The sequence below is a fragment of the Salvelinus namaycush genome, chromosome 6, assembly GCF_016432855.1.
Source record: "Salvelinus namaycush isolate Seneca chromosome 6, SaNama_1.0, whole genome shotgun sequence".
Taxonomy (NCBI): Eukaryota; Metazoa; Chordata; class Actinopteri; order Salmoniformes; family Salmonidae; genus Salvelinus; species Salvelinus namaycush.
The window spans coordinates 43,425,748-43,448,666 of record NC_052312.1 but is presented as its reverse complement, the minus strand read 5'-3'; the positions used below and the strand labels follow the sequence as shown (position 1 = coordinate 43,448,666).

Genomic DNA, 22,919 nt, shown 5'->3' with positions numbered 1-22,919 from the left:
TCTGCACAAACTGTCAGAAACCGTCTCAGGGAAGCTCATCTGCGTTCTCGTTACCAGGGTCTTGACCTGACTGCAGTTCAGCGTTGAAACCGGCTTCAGCGGACAAATGCTCACCTTCGATGGACACTGGCACGCTGGAATGGTGTGCTTTTCACAGATGAATCCCAGTTTCAACTGTACCACAGAGATGGCAGATAGCGTGTATGGTGTCATGTTGGATAGCGGTTTGCTGATGTCAACGTTGTGAACAGAGTGCCCCATGGTGGCGGTGGGGTTATGGTATGGGCAGGCATAAGCTGCAGGCAACAAAGAAAATTGCATTTTATCGATGGCAATTTGAATCCATAGATACCTTTATGAGATCCTGAGACCCATTGTTGTGCCATTCATACACCGCCATGACCTCATGTCTCAGCATGCTAATGCTCAGCACCATTTCACAAGGACCTGTACACAATTCCAAGAAGCTAAACATGTTCCAGTTCTTCCATGGCCTGCATACTCAAGATGTCACCCATTGAGCAAGTTCGGGATCGACAGCGTGATCCAGTTCCCGCCAATATCCAGCAACTTCGCACAGCCATTGAAGAGTGGGACAACATTCCACAAGAGACAATCAAAAGCCTGATCAACTCTATGCGAAGGAGATGTCTCGCCGCATGAGGCAAATGGTGGTCACACCAGATACTGACTGGTTTCCTGATACCTTCTACTTTAAGGGTCTGTGATCAACAGATGCATATCTGTATTACCAGTCATGTGAAATCTATAGATTAGGGCCTAATGAATTTATTTCAATTGACTGATTTCCATATATGAATTGTAACTTAGAAAAATCTTTAAACTGTTGCATTTATACATTTTATTAGTGTAGAATACTAAGAGTTGTGCCAAATACCATAACTTTTATTTCAAAGGAATTGAGTGCAATGACAACCTTTTGGAGTGATACATTCCATAGACAGCCTATATTTGGCAGTGGATTAGCATTTTTCAGACAGAAGGAAAACATAATAGCAAAGTAAAAATGTAGCCTAGCTTTATGCTCAAACATCACTCTTTTTCATGGTCACAAGTAGGATTTATTGTGAGTAGAACTAGGAGGACATATGAAAGGAACATGTTTCTCTGTAAGAGGTTTATTTTTTACCGTATATTTTACAAATAGAAGCACAAATGTTCATAAAACTCTCGACGACAGCCGTTTGAAGTACTCGGAAGCATGTATGCCAGAACCACAGGCGATGATGGCAGGAGGACCTTGTCCATTTATCTGAAACCACACAGAAAACACATTCAGAAAAAACAGGATGAAATCAAAACACCCAACCAAAATGTCACAGTAAATGTGGGGGAATAATAGGGTTTCTAAAAACACAGGATACATGATCGAACACACTAGGCCCTAGATGGAGCTATTCCATTTTAAGACTACAGTGGGATGGTTTTCCGGACACAGATTAAGCATAGTCCTGGACTAAAAAGCACTTGCAACTATCTCCTTTGAGCATAGCATAGCACATGTACCCTAGGGGCTGTTACCTACAATCACATGATTTATGTCCTGGTATCAACATGAGGGATTGGAGTAATAAGGTCGACAGAAAATAATAATTAGTGAACAAACTTAAAAAGAAGTCTAAATATTTAATAATGACAGACAATGGGTGGGCTCATGCAAGGAGTCAAGTTGGGGATATTTTTAAAGGTCTAGGTAACTAATCAAGGTTAAGAATGAGTGGGGATGAATGTGTGTGAAGAAAAACATTACTGTGAGGGACAGATCAAACACCAAGGGGAGACAACCAATGTGTGAGGGAGGGAGAGGGACAGAGAGTGAAACAGAGCAAGCGAGAGGGAGATGGGCAGAAAGAAGCTGACCGTGTGAACAGTACTCACAGGGCAGCAGCTCCGGAGATGATCTCAATGAGCTCCTTGGTGATGACAGCCTGCCTGGTACGGTTGAAGGTGAGGGTCAGCTTGTCAATCATCTCAGCTGGAGGGGAGAGAACAGAGCCAGGGTTGATATGAATCTGAGAACAAAGCCTTCACAGTGCAGGCACACAGACCTGGCAACCAGATTAGCTGATATTGTAATATCAACGGCAACCCTAGAGGCATTACACTAGGTCAATCAAGCAGTAGAGGGAGACTGAGGAAGATGATCACAAAGGACTACGGCTACTGTGTGTGCTATGAGGGAGGCAGGACGACTACAACTTAATAGACAAGTGAGGATGAGTAGTAAGCCAGTTGTTAGAGGCAGCGGCTGAGGAGGAGATGCTCACAGGCGTTCTTGCTGGCGCTGTCCATAGCGGTCATCCTGGCACTCTGCTCGCTGGTTGTGGACTCCTTCATGCCAAAGTAGATGATGTTGATCAGGGCAAACTCCTGGTAGTTCCTCAGCACGTCAGCATCAATGTCATCATAGATGCCCATGTTCTCTGTTACAGGAGAGGAAAAAGAAGACGTATGATATCAGTTGGCCATTTTGTGGGGCATACATCTTTAACCCCCCCTAGAGTCGATTGACGTACAAGCGCATCAACCTAATTAACAAACAAAAAACATCAAAATCTGTGAGTACGTTTTTTTGCATTGGGAGCCACCACATCCGCCGATGTAGCACTTCCACATCTGCGGTGAAAGGTGGCAGACCATGAGCCATCCCGAAACATCGGTCTTCTCGTGAAAACGTCTGTAGCGTCCAAACGGTTTGTCCTAAAAACTATTATGACCACTCTGGAAAGGGGACTCTCACAAACACAATGGTGTCTTCGTTTTCCTCGATCAACCCCACAAATGTCAGGAGACTCGTCTGAAGTAGGTACTGTCCATGTGCCAACTTCTGTTTGGGAAGGAGCGAACCGTTTGGGCTATAAACTAATAGGACGCCCACTGCTGAAAGGAGATTCTCACGAACCCGATGGTGTTCTGTTTAGCTCTACAACCCCCACAAGTGTCACGGGACTCATCTGAAGGTAACCGGTACCGCTTTTTTTTTTTACAAATGAAAGTATAAAGGTCGTTTTGTGCCTACCCCCCAAAAAAGGGGTTAAATGTGTGTACACATGTTGTGTGTGATATTTTTATATACCTCCTAGATTTAGGACAGACACTTCAAAACCTAGTTGCTTATGATTTCTTTTTGGACTGTCCTTTTTGCCATGTATGAATGTGTTATTCAATGTGTTTCCATGGGCTTTAATAGTAAAGGCCAAATATATGTATATATTGTTTTAAAACTTAAAGGGGCCTTAAAATGTTTAATCAAATAGCTAAATGATCCATAGTAACCATCTTAAAACAATTCCATATGTCAGCTTAGCAGCACCCCCCTCCCCGACAACTTAGACTAAAGAATTAAAGCGACCTTCAAACCAATGGTGTTGTACCTGAATTAGCAACAGTATCAATGGAGAAGATGGGCTTCTCATCAGTCTTGTAGGAGATCACAGACCTGAATGAGGGGGTAAAAATAACATCCATTCAAGACTTGTTCTGATAATGGGCTATGTACTTTGAAGGATAAGGATGGGACTATCCTTGACGTGAATCTTCCCATACCAATATTGTCTCAACTAAGAAAACATTTGGAGGAGACAAGACACTGATGTGGCTGTGAAAGGAGTCCATCCATACCTGAATCTGTTGTAGATGACAGCACCCTGGTCAAACTCGTAGCCCATGTTGAGCAGCTCTGTGGCGACGATGGAAGCATCGGTAAAGGTGGGGGGCTTGCGGCCCACCTCCTTGCAGCTGAGCAGCAGGTAATTGCCGTGTGTCCTGGGTGACGGGGAGGGAATACTGTTGTCATGGTAATAAACTAAATTCCAAAGGGAACCACTAAAGTGGACCTGTTGCCGTGGGCATCATACAGTAAAGTAAAGCTGACGTGGCTGTATTTCTTCATTATCATTCTGTACCTCTGCAGGATGTTCCTCAGCTTGTCCCCCACATTGACTACCATCACCTCCTTGCCCTCGCCGGTGAGGGTGGCAATCTTGGCCTTGATGGCCTTGGCCACGTTGGAATGGACGGCGCCACAGAGACCACGGTCAGACGACACACCAATCAGGAGGTGCTTGTTGGCCACTCCCTCTGGGGCCTTGATCTCAGCCTTCTCGTACAGGGCTGGAGGACACACAGGCAAGAGAAGAGGGACCATCAACAGGTTTGTTGAACACCCCGGTCAAACGTCACAAAAGCCTTTCCAATAAGTGTGTGTGAAACAACCTTGATAGTACAGGGATGATATTCAAGAAGAGCCTGAGTACCAGGGCTAATTTAGGATCAGGTCCCCTCTGTCCATGTAATCTTATTCATTGTGATATGAAAGGCTAAACTGATCCTAGATCAGCACTCCTATTCTGAGACTTTATGAATAAAGGCCCTGAAATACCCCTGCCCTCTCACTATAGTCTTAATAGAGGACCACAATAACAGACAGTCATGACCGTCACATAGAAATCATCCATTCCCTTGGAGTGTGTGTGTGTGTGTGTGTGTGTGTGTGTGTGTGTGTGTGTATAGAGATCATGCAGAGCGAGCAATGACATACCCACGGCGCCGTTTCCATAGACACGGGCGGGCTTCAGCTGCCTCTCAGCGCGGGCATACTTAGCAGCGGCCACCATCTTCATGGACTTGGTGATCTTTTGGATGTTCTTGATGGACTTCAAACGGATGGTGACTAGAATGGGAAAGATGGATGCCACTAACTGACTAAACATTGAAACACACAGCTACAATATCATCATGATTTAAAAGTTTCACTTGTGCATAAGACTTTAAAGAGGAAGCTCAAGGGTGAATGTTATGTAATACAGAGTAGTTAAAGGGATGACAAGGTAAATACTTACTGTCCTTCAAGGTAACCATGTTCCTGACCTGCCCACTACAAAACAAACAGAATTAGCTAGGTAAATTAGAAACATTATCATTGCAAGTTCGCAACATATTGAGCATGTCCACGTTTAGGGGATTTGCCTCCCAATACAAATAGCTAGCTACCTATAAGCGAATAAATGTTGTTAGTACAACTATACTAGCAATCACTTAACCTTATCCTAGAGTCCATGTCACCAGCTAACAGTTAGCTACCGTTAGCATGTTAGGTTTATCCAGAAAATGCATGCTAACTTAGTTAGTGGGAGGGACAGTGAATTTGACAAGAGCTGAACACTGTTCTGAAAACATCTGGCGTTGCTAAAGAACCATTTAACCAACGTTAGTTAACTGTCACACAATTCAATGACATGGCTAGTTAGTTAGTAAGCTAATGTCATCTTAGCCACCGCACCGGCTGAACTTGGCCATTCCCAGTGCACCACACACCATCTGCGGCCTACACCGGGTTAGCGCGCCCTTGCAATGTTTTACATGGCTCATCAACACATACGACGTACATACTTGTCATATGTGTACGACAGCACAACGCTCAAAATCATGTTGTCAAAAATACGGAATTTTGCAAATATAACGTTACCATTGTGGGAGGAACACCAACGCGCTGGTCCTGGCGAACATGATTACTTCGATGAAGGTCAGACTCACAGGACTGCGCAAGCGCACGTAAAAGGCAACATGTGTACGAAAAAACAAACCTCGCGTTACTTCAAAGTGCACGTAAATTGATGACGAAATACCCACGGAAGCGGCAGATTTTTATGAGGAAGGAGAAGAGCATAACAACATTTGAACGTGTTCGAGGATTATTTCGAATTTAAATAATTGTCTTGCATATGTTTATGTAGACGATTATTATTTGAAATGGGGAAAGAGGGTTTTCTAAGCCCAAAGGCGATCGGGAATAGGATTAAAGCAAAAGGTCTTCAAAAATTGCGATGGTATTGTCAAATGTGCCAGAAACAATGTCGAGACGAGGTAAGAAAGATGGCTAGCTAAGTTAGCTATCTAACGTTATATAGCGTGACGTTTGGCATATTTGCTAATAGGTGCAAGCCAAATGTTGCACGCGTCATAAACGACCTCCTCATTGGGACATAATGTAAATTAACCATGTAAGTTAGCTAGCGAGCTAGATAGACTGTATTGTCCTCAGGAAAGTAACGTTAGCTAAATCTCGATCAGGCATGTCAGAAGTTAGGCTCTGCGCACTAACGGTAACGCCCGGGACAAGAGCTAGTTAATACAATACAGAAGGTTTAACTAGCTCTCCCTTTCTGCCCATAGAATGGCTTCAAATGCCACTGCATGTCCGAGTCCCACCAGAGACAACTGCTGCTGGCCTCGGAGGACCCCAACAAGATCATGGACAACTTCTCACAGTGAGTCAATCTGCATTTGCTTAGGTCTGGCTGTTGGTATGTCGTGTTCTGTAACACTGTCTCCAATAAATGTTAAAATGACATGTCAATAATGGTGTGATGATGAGCCAGGGGAGATGTTCCACCAGTGGACTTACTTGCTTTCTCCTCTCTCCTCTCTCCACTCTTCCTCTCTCCACTCTTCCACTCACCAAGGGAGTTCAAGAATGACTTTATTGAGCTGATTAAAAGACGCTTTGGTAATATTTGATTTATTCTGAATCTATATATGTGCACGCAATATTACACTAGCTACTTATAAAGAGACCATAAGATAAACCTCAACCTGACTGAATGTCTTTCTCTCTCTCCAGGAACCAAGCGAGTGCAAAACAACATTGTCTATAACGAGTACATCAATGACAGAGAGCATGTCCATATGAACTCCACTCAGTGGGAGACTCTCACTGAATTCACCAAGTGGCTGGGGAAAGAGGGTACTTTCACGCTCATTTCTCTTAGAATGGAGGTTATGTGTGTTTGTCTGTGTCTGTCTGATCCCTGACATTGCTGTGTCTGATGACTTCTCCCAGGTTTCTGTAAGGTGGATGAGACGCCCAAAGGCTGGTACATCCAGTACATCGACCGCGACCCAGAGACCATCCGGAGGCAGGAGGAGCTGGAGAGGAAGAAGAAGCAGGACCTTGATGACCAGGAGCGCAGTGCCAAGTTCATAGAGGAGCAGGTCCGCCGGGGCCAAGGGGGCAGGGAGCCAGAGGTGAGAGAGTACCACTACTGCCCTCTGACTAGGAGGACATATTACACTCTGTCTGCTGAACAAGGACTGGCCAAGGGTTCTGTTTACTAGGGATGTAACGATTCACTGATACGCATCGGCACCCGGTACAAATGTTTAAGATACAAGTGCATTGGTCCGCGGGAGCCCAAACTGATCGAAATGTAGCATGTATTGGTCAGAAAATCAATAACAAAAGTTACAAACCCCCAGTTCACTTACGTTTTTTTACAAACCCTCAGTTCACTAACGTTTTTCCAAAAAGACCTCAAATCTTTTGTGACTGAATTTATGTGTCCTTTCCTTCAGTAGCCTATCTAACTAAGCATGTCAATTCATATGACAGTCATTGATCTCCAAGTCAGATAACAACTGCGCACAGAGCAGCTCGCACCCACGAGAGCCTATCCCTGATCTAATATTCATACATCTGTGCGGCACAATCAGCATTCAAATGCTTGTAAAATGGCTCTCGCCATGTCAAATCTTAGGCTTTATTAGTTGGGTGACAACCAATGTAATTCTCTGGGTCATTGTTACCAAATGCACTGTACTTTTCTTTTTTACTGGTTGTTGTTTTACTGGAGTTGTATAGGCTACTGGAGTGGACAACACTCACATCTTTCTGATTGCACAACTAACCTTTGATTGAGGCTTTTCGATTGCCAGGTTCACCATAACAAATTGTTTAAAGCAAAACCACCAAAACTATCAGTGCATTTTGTCATTTTTACATGAACAGGTTAAAGTTGTAATTTCATAACAAGCATTTTGCAAGCCTGTGGTCGGAGCGGGAGAAGAGCAGCTCTCCTCCGTAAAGTTCACAACCATTCGCTTTTGAGACGGGAGTGAAATCCAAAGCTGCGTTATATTAATTTGCTATTTTAGCTAATTTCTAAAGATAAATACAGACATTTAAAAAAATAATCAGTAGGTGAATGAGATTTCAAAAGTGAGGGGCCAAAAAGCATAAATCCCCCCCCCCCTCCTAATCAGATAGTGGTAGATGCTCAGTTTGCCCTCTGGCTAAGCTCAGGCGCCTACACACACCATACATCATTCTCACGCACACACAGCTAGCTCAGAGAAGTCATCTCCGACAGATCCAGCTCAGAGGCCCCGCTCCTAAACTTCATCAGTATCAGATTTTAATTTAGAATGGAAAATAATTCAACCAAATCACACAGATTTATTTCAAACTAAAAGTGTTGTTCCTGTATCGTATCGAATCGTGCTTGAAAGGAAAGATTCACATCCCTACTGTTCAGCAAAGATACTGTTTACCTATGACATGTCATGGACTCAAAACAATCTGTCCCTCTTTTTTTCAGGAAGCACCGGTTTTCACTGAGTTGAAACGAGAAAGTGAAGAAGAGAAAAGTATGTTTTGATTTTTTTTTTATAGATAACTGAAGATGATTTTGGTCAGAAATTATACCGATTACACCGTTTTGTCCGCTCATCTCTCGCTGGTTATATTTCGGGTTATATTTCAGTTACCTTCAATCTGGCCAAGGGCTCCTGTTCCTCTGCGGATGGCCTATCTAAAGCCAGGTACAGTAATCTGAAGCTCAGTAAGAATGACTCACCGTCATCAATAGCAATGCAAAACAGCAAAAGTAAATGACTGTGGGGATTTCACTCTTTCACTCAGATTAACACTGTGTCTACCTCTTCCCCTTAGTGTGGCCCTGGGTCCCAGTGCCCTGAAGGCAGCAGGTTCAGGGAAAAGGAAAGATGCGCCCTCCACCTCAGAAGCCAAAGAGAAGAAGAAATCAGCCCTGGGTGAGATCATGGAGGTACGGTAGTGTTTCCAGTTCTCCCACTCAGATCTGACTTGATGCACTGTCAAGTTAACTCTGTGTTTAACACGGGCGCATGTAACCCTTTGTGAACTGCGTTATGTTCAGATGGAGGAGCAGAAGAAGAGGTCTGTGAGAGCGGACCACTGGCTGCACCCCGGCATCGTAATCAAAGTTGTTACCAAGAGACTGGGGGAGAAGTACCACAAGAAGAAAGGAGTCGTCAAGGTAACACATTAGTTCCACACATGCGTGATCATATCCAAGATGTTTGATTGGGACAGTTTTGTGTTCTAAGTAGCTTATAAGAGGTTTATAGTCAGTATGCTGCCATTGAGAAGAATATCATATGTATTTAGGCTAACAGTTGTGTGTTGTAGGAGGTGCAGGATAAATACACGGCCGTAGTGAAGATGATTGACTCAGGGGACAAACTGAAACTAGACCAGAGTCACCTGGAGACAGTCATCCCTGCACCAGGTAACCTAGTTCTCGCCACGGTTACACACACACATGTCCACAGGAAATTGATGATTTGCAAACTGTACATTTTTACTTTATCTATAATCTGATCTGTTATTTCACCAAATCGAATAATCAAATCTATCCCATCTGTCCCACAGGTAAACGGGTCCTGGTTCTGAACGGTGTGTACAGAGACACAGAGGCCCTACTGGACTCCATAGACGAGAGAAAGTTCAGTGCCACCCTCACACTTGACTCGGTAAGGACCAGGCACAAAATGGCTCTCGTCATGCATCAGTTTCTACCGTTTGGTGGTGGAATAGATGTTTGGTATAGAAACTGCTTTGGGATGATATGAATGGTTCTTATTTTCTCATACAAGGGTGTGTTTTTTTTCTTCCTCAGGGTCGGATGAAAGGGAGGAGGGTGAACGGGATTGCCTATGAGGATTTCTCTAAAATGGCCTGATCTATCATGACTTCTGTTACATGACAGCATAACCCAAGAGCCCCTACCACTGAGGCCCATCAGCCGAGAGACTCTACTGTGTCAGAGTTACTTTCTCTAAATATCCCAGAATGCATTTTCTATGGAGGTATCTCTTCCTGACTTAGCCAAGCAATGATTATGGGGGGGAAAACATTTTAGTTTTAGTTTTATTTTGTATTGTTATTCAAATGGTTCTCTACAAATACATTTAATGTTGTAATATTACTTATTGAATAAAGTTTGACCTATGAATTGTTTGATACAATGGTTGATTGAAAAACATTTGGATTTTGCCATGTAAGATGAGGTCTGAGAAATACAACAGTCACTGGAATGTTCTGGTTAAGAAGTGCACATAAAGTTCAAAGCCGGCAGCATAGTCTTCATGAAAATAATGAAACATTCACACTGCTATACATACTGATACTGCTTTTTATAATGTTTTATGAAGAGAGAGAGAGTTGTCAGACAGAGATGTGATATGAAAACAGGTAATAACAGATATGTGTAGTCAGATTGGCTGCATATGTGTGTCTCCTGTACCTGAGGAATAGGATATCCCTTATAACTACGCCCTGTCTCTGACTGCCTGGGTTACATGGTACCCCTGTGTGCCTTGCGATTGGTCACTCAGAGTGGGAGCGGCAGGAAGCTGTCGAGTCGCGGGACGATGTAGTTGGTGTAATGGCCGTCGATGAAGCCTTTGCCACTGTTGTGGATGAACCAGCAGAAGACGTCAGATCCACGTTTATTATCCTGTCTGTAGTCCTTCTGCCAGCCCCTGTCACACACATCGAATAGTTACAACCTCATCTACAGTCCTCACCGTGTTCGCACTCACATGCACTTTGTCCCACTGTGTGATATGGTGGAAGGATTACCTGAACAGAGATGAAGTCTACCGACTGAGTATGTGTGACGTGTGCTGATGTTTTTCCTGTAATGGTGTGTGGTTTACCTGGCAGCAGGGATGTGCATGAGAGAGTGTGTGTTCTTACCTGGTGACGACCAGCTTGTTGCCCTTCACCTCCATGGTGGCCTCCTTCTTCAGAGGGTCAGCTCCCTGGTGCATGTTAAACACCCTCACCTCTGGCTCCTGGCCAAACTGACCTACACACACACACACACACACACAGAGAGATCAGTGAAACCTAGTGAAGTAGGCTGTGATTAAATATAGGGATACTGCTACAGGATTCACTTAAAGGGAGACGTAGGGTATCTTGCCACTATATGTAAAATAATTTAATTAGATTATAACATTATTTTAACAGTACAGTAACAGGGTAACACTTGAGTCCAATTGGTGACCTACCTATAAGGCCGTGGGCCTGAGAGGAGTACTGGTTGTTGTTGGGGATATAGAGGCCCAGGAAGTCCACGTGGGTTGGGTGTTTCTTCCACACACGATGTAGCAGCACCATCACAGTGATCTTGTCATCCACTGTCACCATCACCTTGGAGTCCTTCACTATGGAAACCTTCACCCTGAAACACACAGAGATCATAGCATGTGGTTAAAACAGGGAACCGTGTACTTTTGAAATGTACTTTTTTACCTTCCCACAGTAAAATAGGCTGATGGTGCCTGACCAGCGGTTTGTGTGTGTGTGTGTGTATGTTCCTACCTGTCCTGGGTGATGTCGGCCGTGGCTCCCCAGGTGAAGGAGTGATTGTTCCTTCCGTAGGTCAGGTCGATACGGTCGGTGCTGACTGACACCCTGATGCTGTCAGGCTGGTAGAACACTGAGACGGTGCCAAAGTACGTGTTCACCTTCTCCTTCTCCTCCACCCCCACCCTCTTAGAGCCAACCAACTGGCCATTCACCACCACACCTAGAGGACAAAGATGGCGGAGAATAGAGGTAAGAGGACACAAGCACAGACACACACAATTTTGCATGCACACGCATACCTGCACCAGGGTCTGACACCAGATTGAGGATGTGTCCAGGCTCTGAGTCGATGTTGAAGCAGACGTCCATATTGTTTTTAGGCAGGTGGATGATGAAGTGGGGGTCGTTCTCCACTGTCACACAGAAAACACACAGACAAACAACCGTTACTATAGTGGCACAATGGACATAAGAATATTACCCACTGAGAAATTGCCAGGTAGGGAGGTAGGCGATGTTGATGGCCCAATGCAGCTGTTTTTATCTCAATATCAAATCATTTCTGGGTAACAATTAAGTAACTTACTGTGATTGTTTTGAAATTAAAATGGTCAAAAATAAACCAAAATAGTTACATGTGGACAGTACCAAAACAAATGATCTATTGATTCTGTCTCTTTGCAGCAAAATCTGCAGTACTGGGATAGTTGTATCCCCCATATCTATAACATTCTATTGGTTGCAAGAATTTTGTATAGTATATCCAGCGTTGTTTTCTGTATCAGTTCATAAACCATATGCCATGGAATCAATACATCGAGAATCTCTTCCAGACTATTTTGCAAATATATATGGCACAGCTGTTATTTTTTGGGTTCTTAAATGAAACTGATATACTTTTTTATTTATCACAATTTTCTTTAGCCAATTTTGGTCTTTAATGCAGGGCCGACAGACAAGTTCCTTACTTTCTCCCCCTTCCACTTGCCTCTACCATTTTACATTTTGAGTACAGCAGACATTTCCATATATTTTTGTTAGCTGCATGTGTGACAACTCCGCCAGTCCTATTTAGGATATAATTTACAAAGATTATACCTTTTTTAAACATTCTTTACAAAAATATTGTTTTTTTAATCAATTAGTATATTTGAATTTAACCATAATATTTGTTGTAATATTTGTTCTGTATTTTTTTCTGGTGGATGAAACTGTAATTGCAACCAACTTTCTATGGCTTGTTTTAAAATAGTGATATTTTGGAGATTATTTCATTTTCAAATAACCGAAAGTGAGAGGCTGTAATCTGAATAAAGGGAAAAAGGCCATTCTTGAACATGGGGTAAGACATCCTTACTAATCTGTTAGAGAAGCAATTTGGATTTAAGTATAACTTTGGAATGACTGAAGCCTTTAGTGAGAGGTCTAATGCTTTAATATTTAATCATTATTGTCCTCCGAATTCATATTATTTATATAAATAGGCCCGCTTAATTTTGTCTGGCTTGCCATTCCAAATAAAATCTAATATTTTTGTTCATATAATTTAAAAAACAAGTCGCTAGGTGTACAGTAGTCAAGGCCATAAGCAAATAGGTAAACTGGGATATGACTAGAGTTAATGAGGGTGATTTTTCCACAAATAGACAGGTATTTTCCTTTCCACGGTAGCAAGATCTTATCTATTTTTGCTAACTTTACATTAAAATGTATTGTAATGAGATAATTTCTTTCTTTCGAGATATGAATACCGAGCATGTCCACTTCACCGTTAGACCATTTTATTGGTAAATTACACGGTAATGTAAAAGTTGTATTTTTTAGTGATCCAATACGTAGCACTGTACACTTACCATCATTTGGTTGTAATCCAGAGAGGTTAAAAAAGTATCTAGATCCTCTTTGAGGCTGTGAAGGGATCCAAATTGTGGATTTAAAAGAAAACATGAATCATCAGCTTACAATTAAACTTTGTTTTTAAGTCCTGGATTTCTAGGCACTTGATATTATTGTTGGATCTGATTTTAATAGTTAACATTTCGATGGCCATAATAAATAGATATGCCGATAGTGGGTAACCTTGTTTTACTCCTCTTGACAGTTTAAAACTTTCTGAGAAGTAGACATTATTTAATATTACACCTAGGGTTGAAAATTGAAATATTCCAGGCATATATATATATATATATATAAATTCCAGTCGTACTTTATCAAAAGCCTTTTCAAAGTCAATTATGAAAATCAGGCCTGGTTTCCCAGATTTGGCATAGTGTTCTATTGTTTCCCGTACTTGTCTTATATTATCTCCAATGTGTCATCCATGTAAAAAAAACTGTCTGATTAGGATGAATAATATCCCACTATACCTTTTTAATTCTGAGCGCTATACACTTTGTTAGAATTTTTGCATCACAACACTGAAGTTTAAAAAAAATAGCTTCTTAGCAAAATGCAATTTCTCAAGCAAAAATGTAGCTAGGACTGTCTGGGAGTGGTCTGAGAGAGGGGCCTAATTGGAGGAGCCTAATGGGAGAGATGTGTAACCTGAAAACTAGCTGTTATAGGCAGAGAAGTGTGCAAACTCTCTTTGTTATTGGTCTATTAACTTATATCGCCTGGTGATGTCACGAGGCAGTTCAAAAACACCACACAGCAAAACAAGCTGAAATTTCAGGCAAACTTTTCAAACAGCTCTTACACAGTGCATTATCATAATATTCACAATTTCACAGCATTATTCCAACCTCATAGTGTGGAAATATATATACAACACAGGGAAATCACGTTTTGTCCACACTGCCCCTTTAAAAACACAGTGAATGGCTATGTGTGTGTTTCTACGTATTGTGATATGGACAGGTAGAGAAGCATTATACTGTGCTATAGAGGTGTGTGTGTGTTGTTATTGTCACCTATGGTGATGTGATCTGGTAGGGGCCTCTCGGCGTGGCTAGGGGGGGCAGGGGTGGTCATCTGGACCCATGGGGGGATGCTGTGAACCATCTGCACTGGAGTCCTTCCTCCAAGAGATCCTCCTACACACACACACACACACACACACACACACACACACACACACACACACACACACACACACACACACACACACACACACACACACACACACACACACACTCACACACACACACACACACACACACACACACACACACACACACAACGAGTTTGGGAAAGCTTTAGTCACTCTCTTGCCCTCATGTACATTTACAAGACCCAAAATGGGGGACTCTAGTGATTTTGATCAGGCACCTGCACAGCATCCCTGTTTGGGGTCCTTAGGGGAGTCAGCGAGCAGCCTCTCCTTGGCATCCTCACTCTCCACCAGTAGGGCAGTGAGGGGCGTGACAAACTGGTGCTCCACAGCCAGGGTCAGGATCCTCTGTGTGATCTTCCTCTTCTGACCAGCAGTGGGGGCCAGGGACCTGCAGGGAACAGGGATATAACATTCACAAAATGTTACTCTGTGTGTTTATTTATGCTCTGTATTCTGTATCGAAGGGCTGGCAAATTATAGCACAAGCTTTGTATTCACTCCTTAAATTGAAAATAAAGATGTGTTAAACTCTCTCTCTCTCTCCCTCTCTCACCTCTCGGCCAGTAGCTGGTTGACAGTGATGTAGGCCCACATCTGTCTGGCGAAGCCAGTGAAGGCATGCTGCTGCTGGGCCAGCGCAGCGTCTAGCTCCAGGTAGTCTGCTTCAGTCTGTAGGGACAGGTCCAGACGATCCTGGGAAGAAGAGGTGGACAGAGAGAGGGTAGGACACGGGTGTGTGTGTGTGTGTGTGTGTGTGTGTGTGTGTGTGTGTGTGTGTGTGTGTGTGTGTATGCAGTGGTGTAAAGTACTTAAGTAAAAAATATTTTAAAGTACTACTTAAGTCATTTTTTTCGGGTATCTGTACTTTACTATTTATATGTTTGACTACTTTTACTTCACTACATTCCTACTAAAAGTATGTACTTTTTACTCCATACATTTTCCCTGACACCCAAAAGTACTTTTTACATTTTGAATGCTTAGCAGGACAGGAAAATGGAAAATTCCCCCACTTATCAAGAGAATATCCCTGGTCATCGCTACTGCCTCATATCTGGTTAATTATGTCTGAGTGTTGGAGTTTTCCCATGGCTATCTGGTTTGGTTAATATAAGCAATTTCAAATGATTTATACTTTTTAGTTTTACTTTTGATACTTAAGTAGATTTAAAACCAAATACTTTCAGACTTTTACTCCAGTAGTATTTTACTGGGTGACTTTCACTTTCACTTGAGTCATTTTCTTTACTTTTATTCAAGTATGACTTTTGGGTACTTTTTTTTTGTGTGTGTATAAGTGTGCATGCGTGCATGTGTATGTATGACTCACAGCGGATGCAGTGGTGAAGCTGTTTAGAGTAGTGGACTCAGAGGGCAGCACCTTCCCAGCCACCACCAGCTCTGAGCCACTGAAATACTTGTCAAAGTGGTTCTGGGTGACGTCAGAGACAGAGTCCTCTGGGAACTGAACCGTGATCTTCCTCAGGAGGGGAGACGAGACCTGGCTGTAGAACCGCTGCAGGGGGAGAACGGAGGAGGGCGATGAGTTCCCAGAGGTCAGATATGGCGGTGAGAGAGTGATTATACAACAATAGGAGGGGAATTCAGAGGAGAGGTAGTCATACAAAAGGGGGAGAGCGGAGGGAGGGGATGGAGGAGGAGTAGTGATACAACTGGATGCAGGATTAGGGAGAGAAGGATGAATGGGAGTTTTAGGGAGAGGGGTCTATTGTACCCGTATCTGATCTGAGGCGTCGTGGCTGGTGTAGATCCTCTGGGCCACGCCCCTATTCTCCATGGCGATGCGTTCCAGGAAGTCGTAGTCGACATCGAAGCCGATGCCCAATGAGAAGAGAGAGAACTCCTCCCTCATGACCTTCTTCACATTCTTCTGGATGGCGCTGAGCTTGATCTCTCCTACGCAGAGAGGGAGAGATGGTGGATGACGGTAGCACAATAATATGAAGAGCAGTACACCACTAGAGGTTATTAGATGGGGTGTGGGGGGGGGGGAATGAAGGGGGTTGAAGTGGTATGAGGTGGGGGATGAAAAGTCAGTCATTGTCAGTTTTGGGATCAGCAGCGGTGTGATGTCTCACCGACAGTGGGGTCTCCATCAGACACCAGCATGATCATGGAGACAGAGCGTGGGTCGATCATGCCCTGATTGGACGCCTTCACCAGCATCTGCACCGCCCTCATCAATGCCTCATTGATATTGGTGCCTGAATCGGGTCAAAGGGTAGCGAGAGCCAATCAGATACATATCCAGACAACCTTTCGTTATCCACCACTCTTTCCTCTCTTCCTCTTTCCTCTGTCTCTCCCCATGACTTAATTCCATCCAACTCTCTACTTCCTTATACTCCACATCTCTCTCTTTCTCTGTCGCTCTCTTTCTTTCATCCCTCCCTTCTCTGTCCCCCCTTCTCTCACCTCCGTTGGGTTTGATGTTCTGGATGTATTTCTTGGCCTCAGCCACCTGTATGGTGCTGCCTGGAACCAGCTCCTCACTCCAGCAGCGCACGTTGTGGTTGAAGTCAACAATGCTGAAGTAGTCATCCATGGTCAGGTCATCCAATATGGTCTGCATAGCCTCCACAGTCTGTGAGAGAGAGAGTTATAGAGCAAGAGAGAGAGATAAAGTCATAAATGAGATTGGAGAGTAAATTAAGTGCAGTTTCACAGAATACCCACATGAGGGCAGTGAGTTGCATTTGGCAGGCAGGCTCTGCCGGTTGTGAGAGAAGAGAGATGTACGACCCTGATGGGGCACAGATTGACCCCTGTGAGTTTTTCTATGGTTACGTCACACACCTGCTTCATCTTGACTCCCCACATAGATCCACTGACGTCAATGACGAACACAATGTTTTTAGGAAGGGGGGAGAGGTTGGCCGGGGCAAAGAAATGCACAAAATGCCCGTCAGAAACCTAGGAGAAACAGTGAGATAACAGTGACCCATACTTTCTGTTTTACATTTCTGTTACAAAGTAAAGTGACACAAAGACTGTGTTACTGCGTGTGTTTCTGTCAGTGTGTGTACCCACATGTAGTTCCCCGGCGTTACTGTCTCTCAGGACATCGTATTTGACGGTAAAGACGCCATCGATAGCGCTGGTGGTGCAGTTCTCGCACTTCCTCTGCTGCTGGAGCGAGGGCTTGAACACCACGTGTGCCTTGTCCTTCGAGGAGGTGAGTTTGGCCATGCCGCTGAAATGCTCTCCCAAGGTGTTGGGTGTCTCCACAGATGCGATGCCGCTGGGCTCATAGATATACACGTCCACCTGCAGAGAGACAGGGAGAAGGTTCACATACGCTGACACATCAGCACTGACCTATCAAATACAGTCGTTAAATACCACACATAGGCACGCACACACGCACAAACGTAGGCTCTCTCACCTGGAACTGAGGCACCAGTCGTCCAGGCTGCAGGTATAGTGAGTGTTCATAGAAGCCCAGCTTCCTCTGCATCATTTCCTGGTAGTGCAACTCAAACTCTATCTTACTGCCGGGAGGCACGTGGACCTCCGCCTTAAAGGTCTCCATGTCCTGGGAGTTAGCCCTGTGGTGTAGCATTACCAGCTCTATAGTCAGTCACAGGACACTAGAAAGGTCTTATGTAACAACAATGTTTGTTATACACGGTATAGACCATTACGAATGGCATAGGATTCATAACGGTCAGAAAATGGGTGGGAACCCATTTCCTTGTATTGTCCAAGATGTCATTCTTCAGTATAGCTACACTAAATACCATAGCCATGGTGCTTTGTGGGCTGTACGGTACCTGACGAGACCTGCGGCCTTCCCTCTGGCTCTAGCCTGAGCGTAGAGGTTCCTAGCCACAGTCTTCTCCTTCACTGAGCCCACAAACGTGATCCCATTCACATTCCTAACAACAGGACACAACATAGTTCACAGCTCTTTCCATTCATTTCAGGGTTGTATTGCAGTGTGATTGCAATTGTGACATTGGGATTGTGATTGAGAATTGAGATTGTGATTTTGATTGTGATTGAGACGGTTGGCTCACATGGTGAAGTTGGTGATGAAGGCTCGTTTGGGGATCTGGACGTTGAAGCCAATGCTCTGGGCATTTGGACCAGAGTTGACCACAGAGCTCTTGACCGTGGTGTGGCAGAACCGCGACGTGATGCGGCTCTCCACCTTGTAGCTCTTAACTGTGATGTCATCACCCCGGATGGCCTACAGAGAGAGGTGGAGCGCGTGAGACTGACTTTGGCTGTGATGTCATCAACTAGGGACGAGTGCCGTTGCATAGGAATTATGAGTCAAGCTCTCTACATCTTTACATATAAACCACATAAAACAACTGGTTTCGGGACACAGAATCTTTTTTTTTTAAATCTACAAATCAAAATATCTGACTGAAAAATGGATATGAAACATGTTTCTTTGGAGTATCTACTTGATGATAAAAAACCTTAAGAACACCTGCTCTTTCAATGACATAGACTGACCAGGTGAATCCAGGAGGAAGCTATGATCCCTTTTTGAAGTCACTTGTTAAATACATTTCAATCAATATAGATGAAGGGGAGGAGATAGGTTAAAGAAGGCTTTTTAAGCCTTGAGACAATTGAGACATGTTTTTTGTGTGCGTGCCGTCCCGAGGGTGAATGAGCAAAGCAAAATGTTTAAGTGCCTTTGAATGGGGTATGGTAGTAGGTGTCAGGAACTGCAACGCTGCTGGGGTTTTAACGCTCAACAGTTTCCTGTGTGTATCAAGAATGGTCCACCACCCAAAGGACATCCAGCCAATTTGACACAACTGTGTAAAGCATTGGAGTCAACATGGACCAACATCCCTGTGGAACGCTTCCGACACCTTGTAGAATCCATGCCCCGACGAATTGAAGCTGTTCTGGGGGCAAAAAGGGGAGGTGCAACTCAATAATAGGAAGGTGTTCCTAATGTTTGGTATAGTCAGTGTATAACAGGCTGTGAATTCTGAGAAAGAAAGTGACACATTTTACCACAGAAACGTTAAATGGATGTAGCAACTGCAGAGGGAAGTCAATAACCTGTCTGTCAGAGGATTCTCTTCAAACAGGACCATTGATTAGTAGATAAGAGGACTAAACTCTGTCACAGTGGACAGAGGGGTCGAACATCAAGCAGAGACCGGAGAGAGAAACCTACCTCAAAGTCTTCCTGCTCCTCACTGGTCAATATTGCCCTCTGGGAACACACAGAAACAATGAGCTCTATACCAATCAATCAAGCTAATGTATTTTATAAATCTCTTTTTACATCAGCTGTTATCACAAAGTGCTTTACAGATACCCATTCTAAAACCCCAAAAAGCAAGCAATGCAGATGCAGGAGTATCTGTATTGTCCCATACTGCCCTCAGAGAGAAAATGTTTCATATGTAACAGTAACTATAGTTAGGTGAAAATGACATAACAATTCTATAGACATTCTAAATGAAATGTTTGAATTGTCAGTAAGCCTATATTGACCACATGTATAGGACTTTCATTAGGTTCAATCCATTGACCTCTACGTAACCCCTTTATCAATAGTTCAGAGGTCAATGAAGCAGACTGCTTGCTTTTACATGTTGTTGGTATTCTATTTCTGTAACTGGGCAAAACAAAAAACCCACCTCAAGACAGGATAAATTCCCTCATAATATGTTGCATTATTGAATCAATGTAATATTGAATATAAGAAATGCACATTATTAACGATTGTGAATAGCAAACTATGACATTATATAACATTAGTTCAGACTAACTGTTTGAAAAAAGAAAAGAAGAGTTTCATCTCACCTTAAATCGTCCATGTTGTTCCTCTAATGACTGGTAGAACAAAAGGGCCGTTTGTAAAATAGAGAATAAAAGTTGTACATTAATCAATCACATGGACGTCACATAAAATATAGTTCTGTAAAAGGAATGTTATCAAAAAACACATTTGACAGAGAGATGGCTGTATCTACACACATTTGTATTTATTAAGGAACCACATTAGCTGCTGCCAAGGCAGGAGCTACTCTTTCTGGGGTCCAGCAGCATTAAGGCAATTAAGACACATCTATAAAACAAATCTCGTTCTCGTATAACAGTCGACATTGAACTATATCAACTCACCGTTTCCGTCTCCCACTCTCCCTCTACCACAAACTCAAAGCAGTGGGTTTGGTGTAGGGCCAGCAGGCCTAGGAGGAGAGCCAGGCGTCTCATGGTTCCAGGCCTGTATGTGTTGCCTAAGGTTTAACACTCCCAAATATAGTCCTTCAGCCGGGACCCAAGAGGGAGCAGAAAGATCCCAAAATGAGGGTTAAAAATCCACTGAGTGCTGATAGACGCTTGGCCCCAGTCAATATTTGTTGTGTTTCACGTAACCCGGAGAGGGAAACTTTGAAACTTGACCTGCCGTGTAGGAGGGTAAATACAGCATATTCGGGATCGTACAGGTTCGGTTTTGGGCTGGTTTTCTCTTTGATTTATGCAGGCCTGAAGCCTGCAACACGCACAGACAATCAGAACTGGGTTTCCAATGCTGGTATGTACAGATTTAAACGCTGGCATGCTGTAGCAGTAGTTTCCTCTCTCTATGTGATCATAATAATACCTGTGGATTGGCCACGTGGCAGTGGAGGTAACGTTTGGACTTTAGACAGAGTTCAAACATTCCATTTGGCGCCAAATTTGGCCACTTTGCATGGCAATCACTGTGAGGTCAGATCAATTCCCTTTTCGCTGTGCAACAACAATAGAATAAAAACAGAAATAGAGGGAAAAGGGGACTATTGACCTTTGTCACCATGCTGGGTGTGCACTGCATTAAAGGAATAATCCACTAAAAAACAATATTTTGGTATTTGCAGTCCACTGTTGATTCAGTCCCAAAATGTTTTGCATGTGAGCAATCAAATTTTCAAGATATGAGACTTTCAAAAAGCACATTGTAACTTGCCACCTCATCATGATAATGCAAATCGCTTGATTCCTTGACTGCTGACACCCAAAACACTTTGAGACTAATGCATTTTTAAAAATTGTTTTTGAGTGGATTATTCCTTGAAGGTGGAAACACTTTTCCTGAATGATTAATTGACCAATTATAGGGAGTCTCTCGCAAGCTCTCTGGGGGAATCATGCAACTGGGTTTAGTTTTTGAGGGAGTGTGGTGCTGAGACTACTACATCTGAGAGGACACACCTTACTATCCAGACCTCTGTCTCAGACATGCACCACTGTCACATAGCAATATCAAATGCTACTATATTACATATTTTTATTTTCCCAGTATTATACAGTACACAAATCTTTGAAAATGTGCATATACATTAATATTTTCCATAAAGAAATCTCAATTAAAAAAACACACACCACAATTTTTGAATTATATTTAAATGTGTATTAAAATAGTAATCTGATCTTATCGTTTTGATTTAATTATGAGCAGTATAGGCACCAGGGTTGTGGTCAATTCCTTTTTTTCTCAGTCAATTTAGAAAGTAAACTGAAATTCCAATTCAATTTCAACTTTCCTCATTGCCTTCTGTAAAATAACTTGGAGTTGGAATTGTAATTGTAATTTCAGTGTACTTCCTGAATCGACTGATTTAAAATGGAATTGTCCTCAACCCTGGTAGGCACAGTTCAATCACATTATCAATCAGAAAGACACAGGATGGTCATGGCTGCTGCCAACTGGTCTTCTGAGGTCAAATGTCACCTGCCCCGTGGGGGTGCCTTCACATGCTCCAATTCCTGGCCTCTTCCATGTTTTACGGGGCTCCCTGACCATGAGGGGCTTTTGCTTGTCTGACAGTTTCATGAAAATCAGAGCTCTGAGCCTGATTTCCCTCTGTATACCGACCAGTGCGGACCTCTCGTCCCCTGCCAGGTGCTGGCTGGCTGTACTGGGAGATGAACCGCCCTATCTGATGTGACCAGTTCTTCAGTCACAACTCCTGTAGAACTACAGAGGAACTGTGTAATCCAAAAACTAAGACATGTACCTAAGGACTAAATGTCAAGAATACACTGCTTTATCTCACCACTGTTTTATGTTCTTTAAAGTTCAACTTCAATGTCTGCTGAAATGCGTTCGGAAATGTTTTCCACTCATTAAGAAATGTAAATGCACATTTCTGGAGGAAAAAAAGCACTTGAAAAAGAGACATAGAAAACCACTTGAAATTGATTGAACACACACACACACGCACACGCACACGCACACGCACACACACACACACACACACACACACACACACACACACACACACACACACACACACAGCAAAGCCTACTACAATGCCAACCCCCAAAAAGTATTGCTCAGAAAATAAACAGCCCTTAAAACATCCTGTAACGTCTCAGGTGAAATGACAGAATGGCAGCATTTCCAGTCTGAGTAATGATAATGACAGAGTTTTGTGT

The 22,919-nt window shown here is 43.2% G+C and overlaps 3 protein-coding genes across 5 annotated transcripts; 1 reads left to right on the top strand and 2 right to left on the bottom strand.

The window, feature by feature from the left end:
* Window positions 1–1,059: 1,059 nt before the first annotated feature.
* LOC120050072 (ATP synthase subunit gamma, mitochondrial-like) lies at window positions 1,060–5,573 on the bottom strand. 2 transcript variants are annotated; one of them, XM_038996703.1, is made up of 9 exons: window positions 5,489–5,573; window positions 4,863–4,897; window positions 4,562–4,693; window positions 3,927–4,134; window positions 3,643–3,786; window positions 3,396–3,460; window positions 2,289–2,444; window positions 1,900–1,996; window positions 1,060–1,273 (listed from the first exon to the last, which is right to left on the bottom strand). In XM_038996703.1, exons 1-9 carry the CDS (start codon window positions 5,527–5,529, stop codon window positions 1,270–1,272), a joined length of 882 nt encoding a protein of 293 aa, XP_038852631.1. In that variant the 5' UTR covers window positions 5,530–5,573; the 3' UTR covers window positions 1,060–1,269. The 2 variants fall into 2 exon arrangements, with proteins under 2 accessions (XP_038852631.1, XP_038852632.1); XM_038996704.1 differs by lacking the exon at window positions 1,060–1,273 and having other exon boundaries at window positions 1,896–1,996.
* A 78-nt stretch (window positions 5,574–5,651) lies between these two features.
* LOC120050071 (DNA/RNA-binding protein KIN17-like) lies at window positions 5,652–10,073 on the top strand. The gene is made up of 12 exons (XM_038996702.1): window positions 5,652–5,886; window positions 6,196–6,290; window positions 6,486–6,529; window positions 6,644–6,766; window positions 6,863–7,047; window positions 8,397–8,445; window positions 8,562–8,619; window positions 8,750–8,864; window positions 8,976–9,095; window positions 9,248–9,347; window positions 9,491–9,591; window positions 9,738–10,073. Exons 1-12 carry the CDS (start codon window positions 5,773–5,775, stop codon window positions 9,798–9,800), a joined length of 1,167 nt encoding a protein of 388 aa, XP_038852630.1. The 5' UTR covers window positions 5,652–5,772; the 3' UTR covers window positions 9,801–10,073.
* Window positions 10,074–10,235: 162 nt separating this feature from the next.
* Window positions 10,236–20,847, bottom strand: itih2 (inter-alpha-trypsin inhibitor heavy chain 2). 2 transcript variants are annotated; one of them, XM_038996700.1, is made up of 21 exons: window positions 20,619–20,847; window positions 20,298–20,327; window positions 19,663–19,701; window positions 19,349–19,384; window positions 18,533–18,705; window positions 18,287–18,391; window positions 17,899–18,061; window positions 17,544–17,780; window positions 17,310–17,426; window positions 16,929–17,097; window positions 16,592–16,717; window positions 16,228–16,409; window positions 15,823–16,008; window positions 15,046–15,185; window positions 14,708–14,880; window positions 14,350–14,472; window positions 11,737–11,850; window positions 11,450–11,657; window positions 11,137–11,309; window positions 10,820–10,931; window positions 10,236–10,602 (listed from the first exon to the last, which is right to left on the bottom strand). In XM_038996700.1, exons 1-21 carry the CDS (start codon window positions 20,709–20,711, stop codon window positions 10,452–10,454), a joined length of 2,850 nt encoding a protein of 949 aa, XP_038852628.1. In that variant the 5' UTR covers window positions 20,712–20,847; the 3' UTR covers window positions 10,236–10,451. The 2 variants fall into 2 exon arrangements, with proteins under 2 accessions (XP_038852628.1, XP_038852629.1); XM_038996701.1 differs by lacking the exon at window positions 19,349–19,384 and having other exon boundaries at window positions 20,619–20,845.
* Window positions 20,848–22,919: the final 2,072 nt, after the last annotated feature.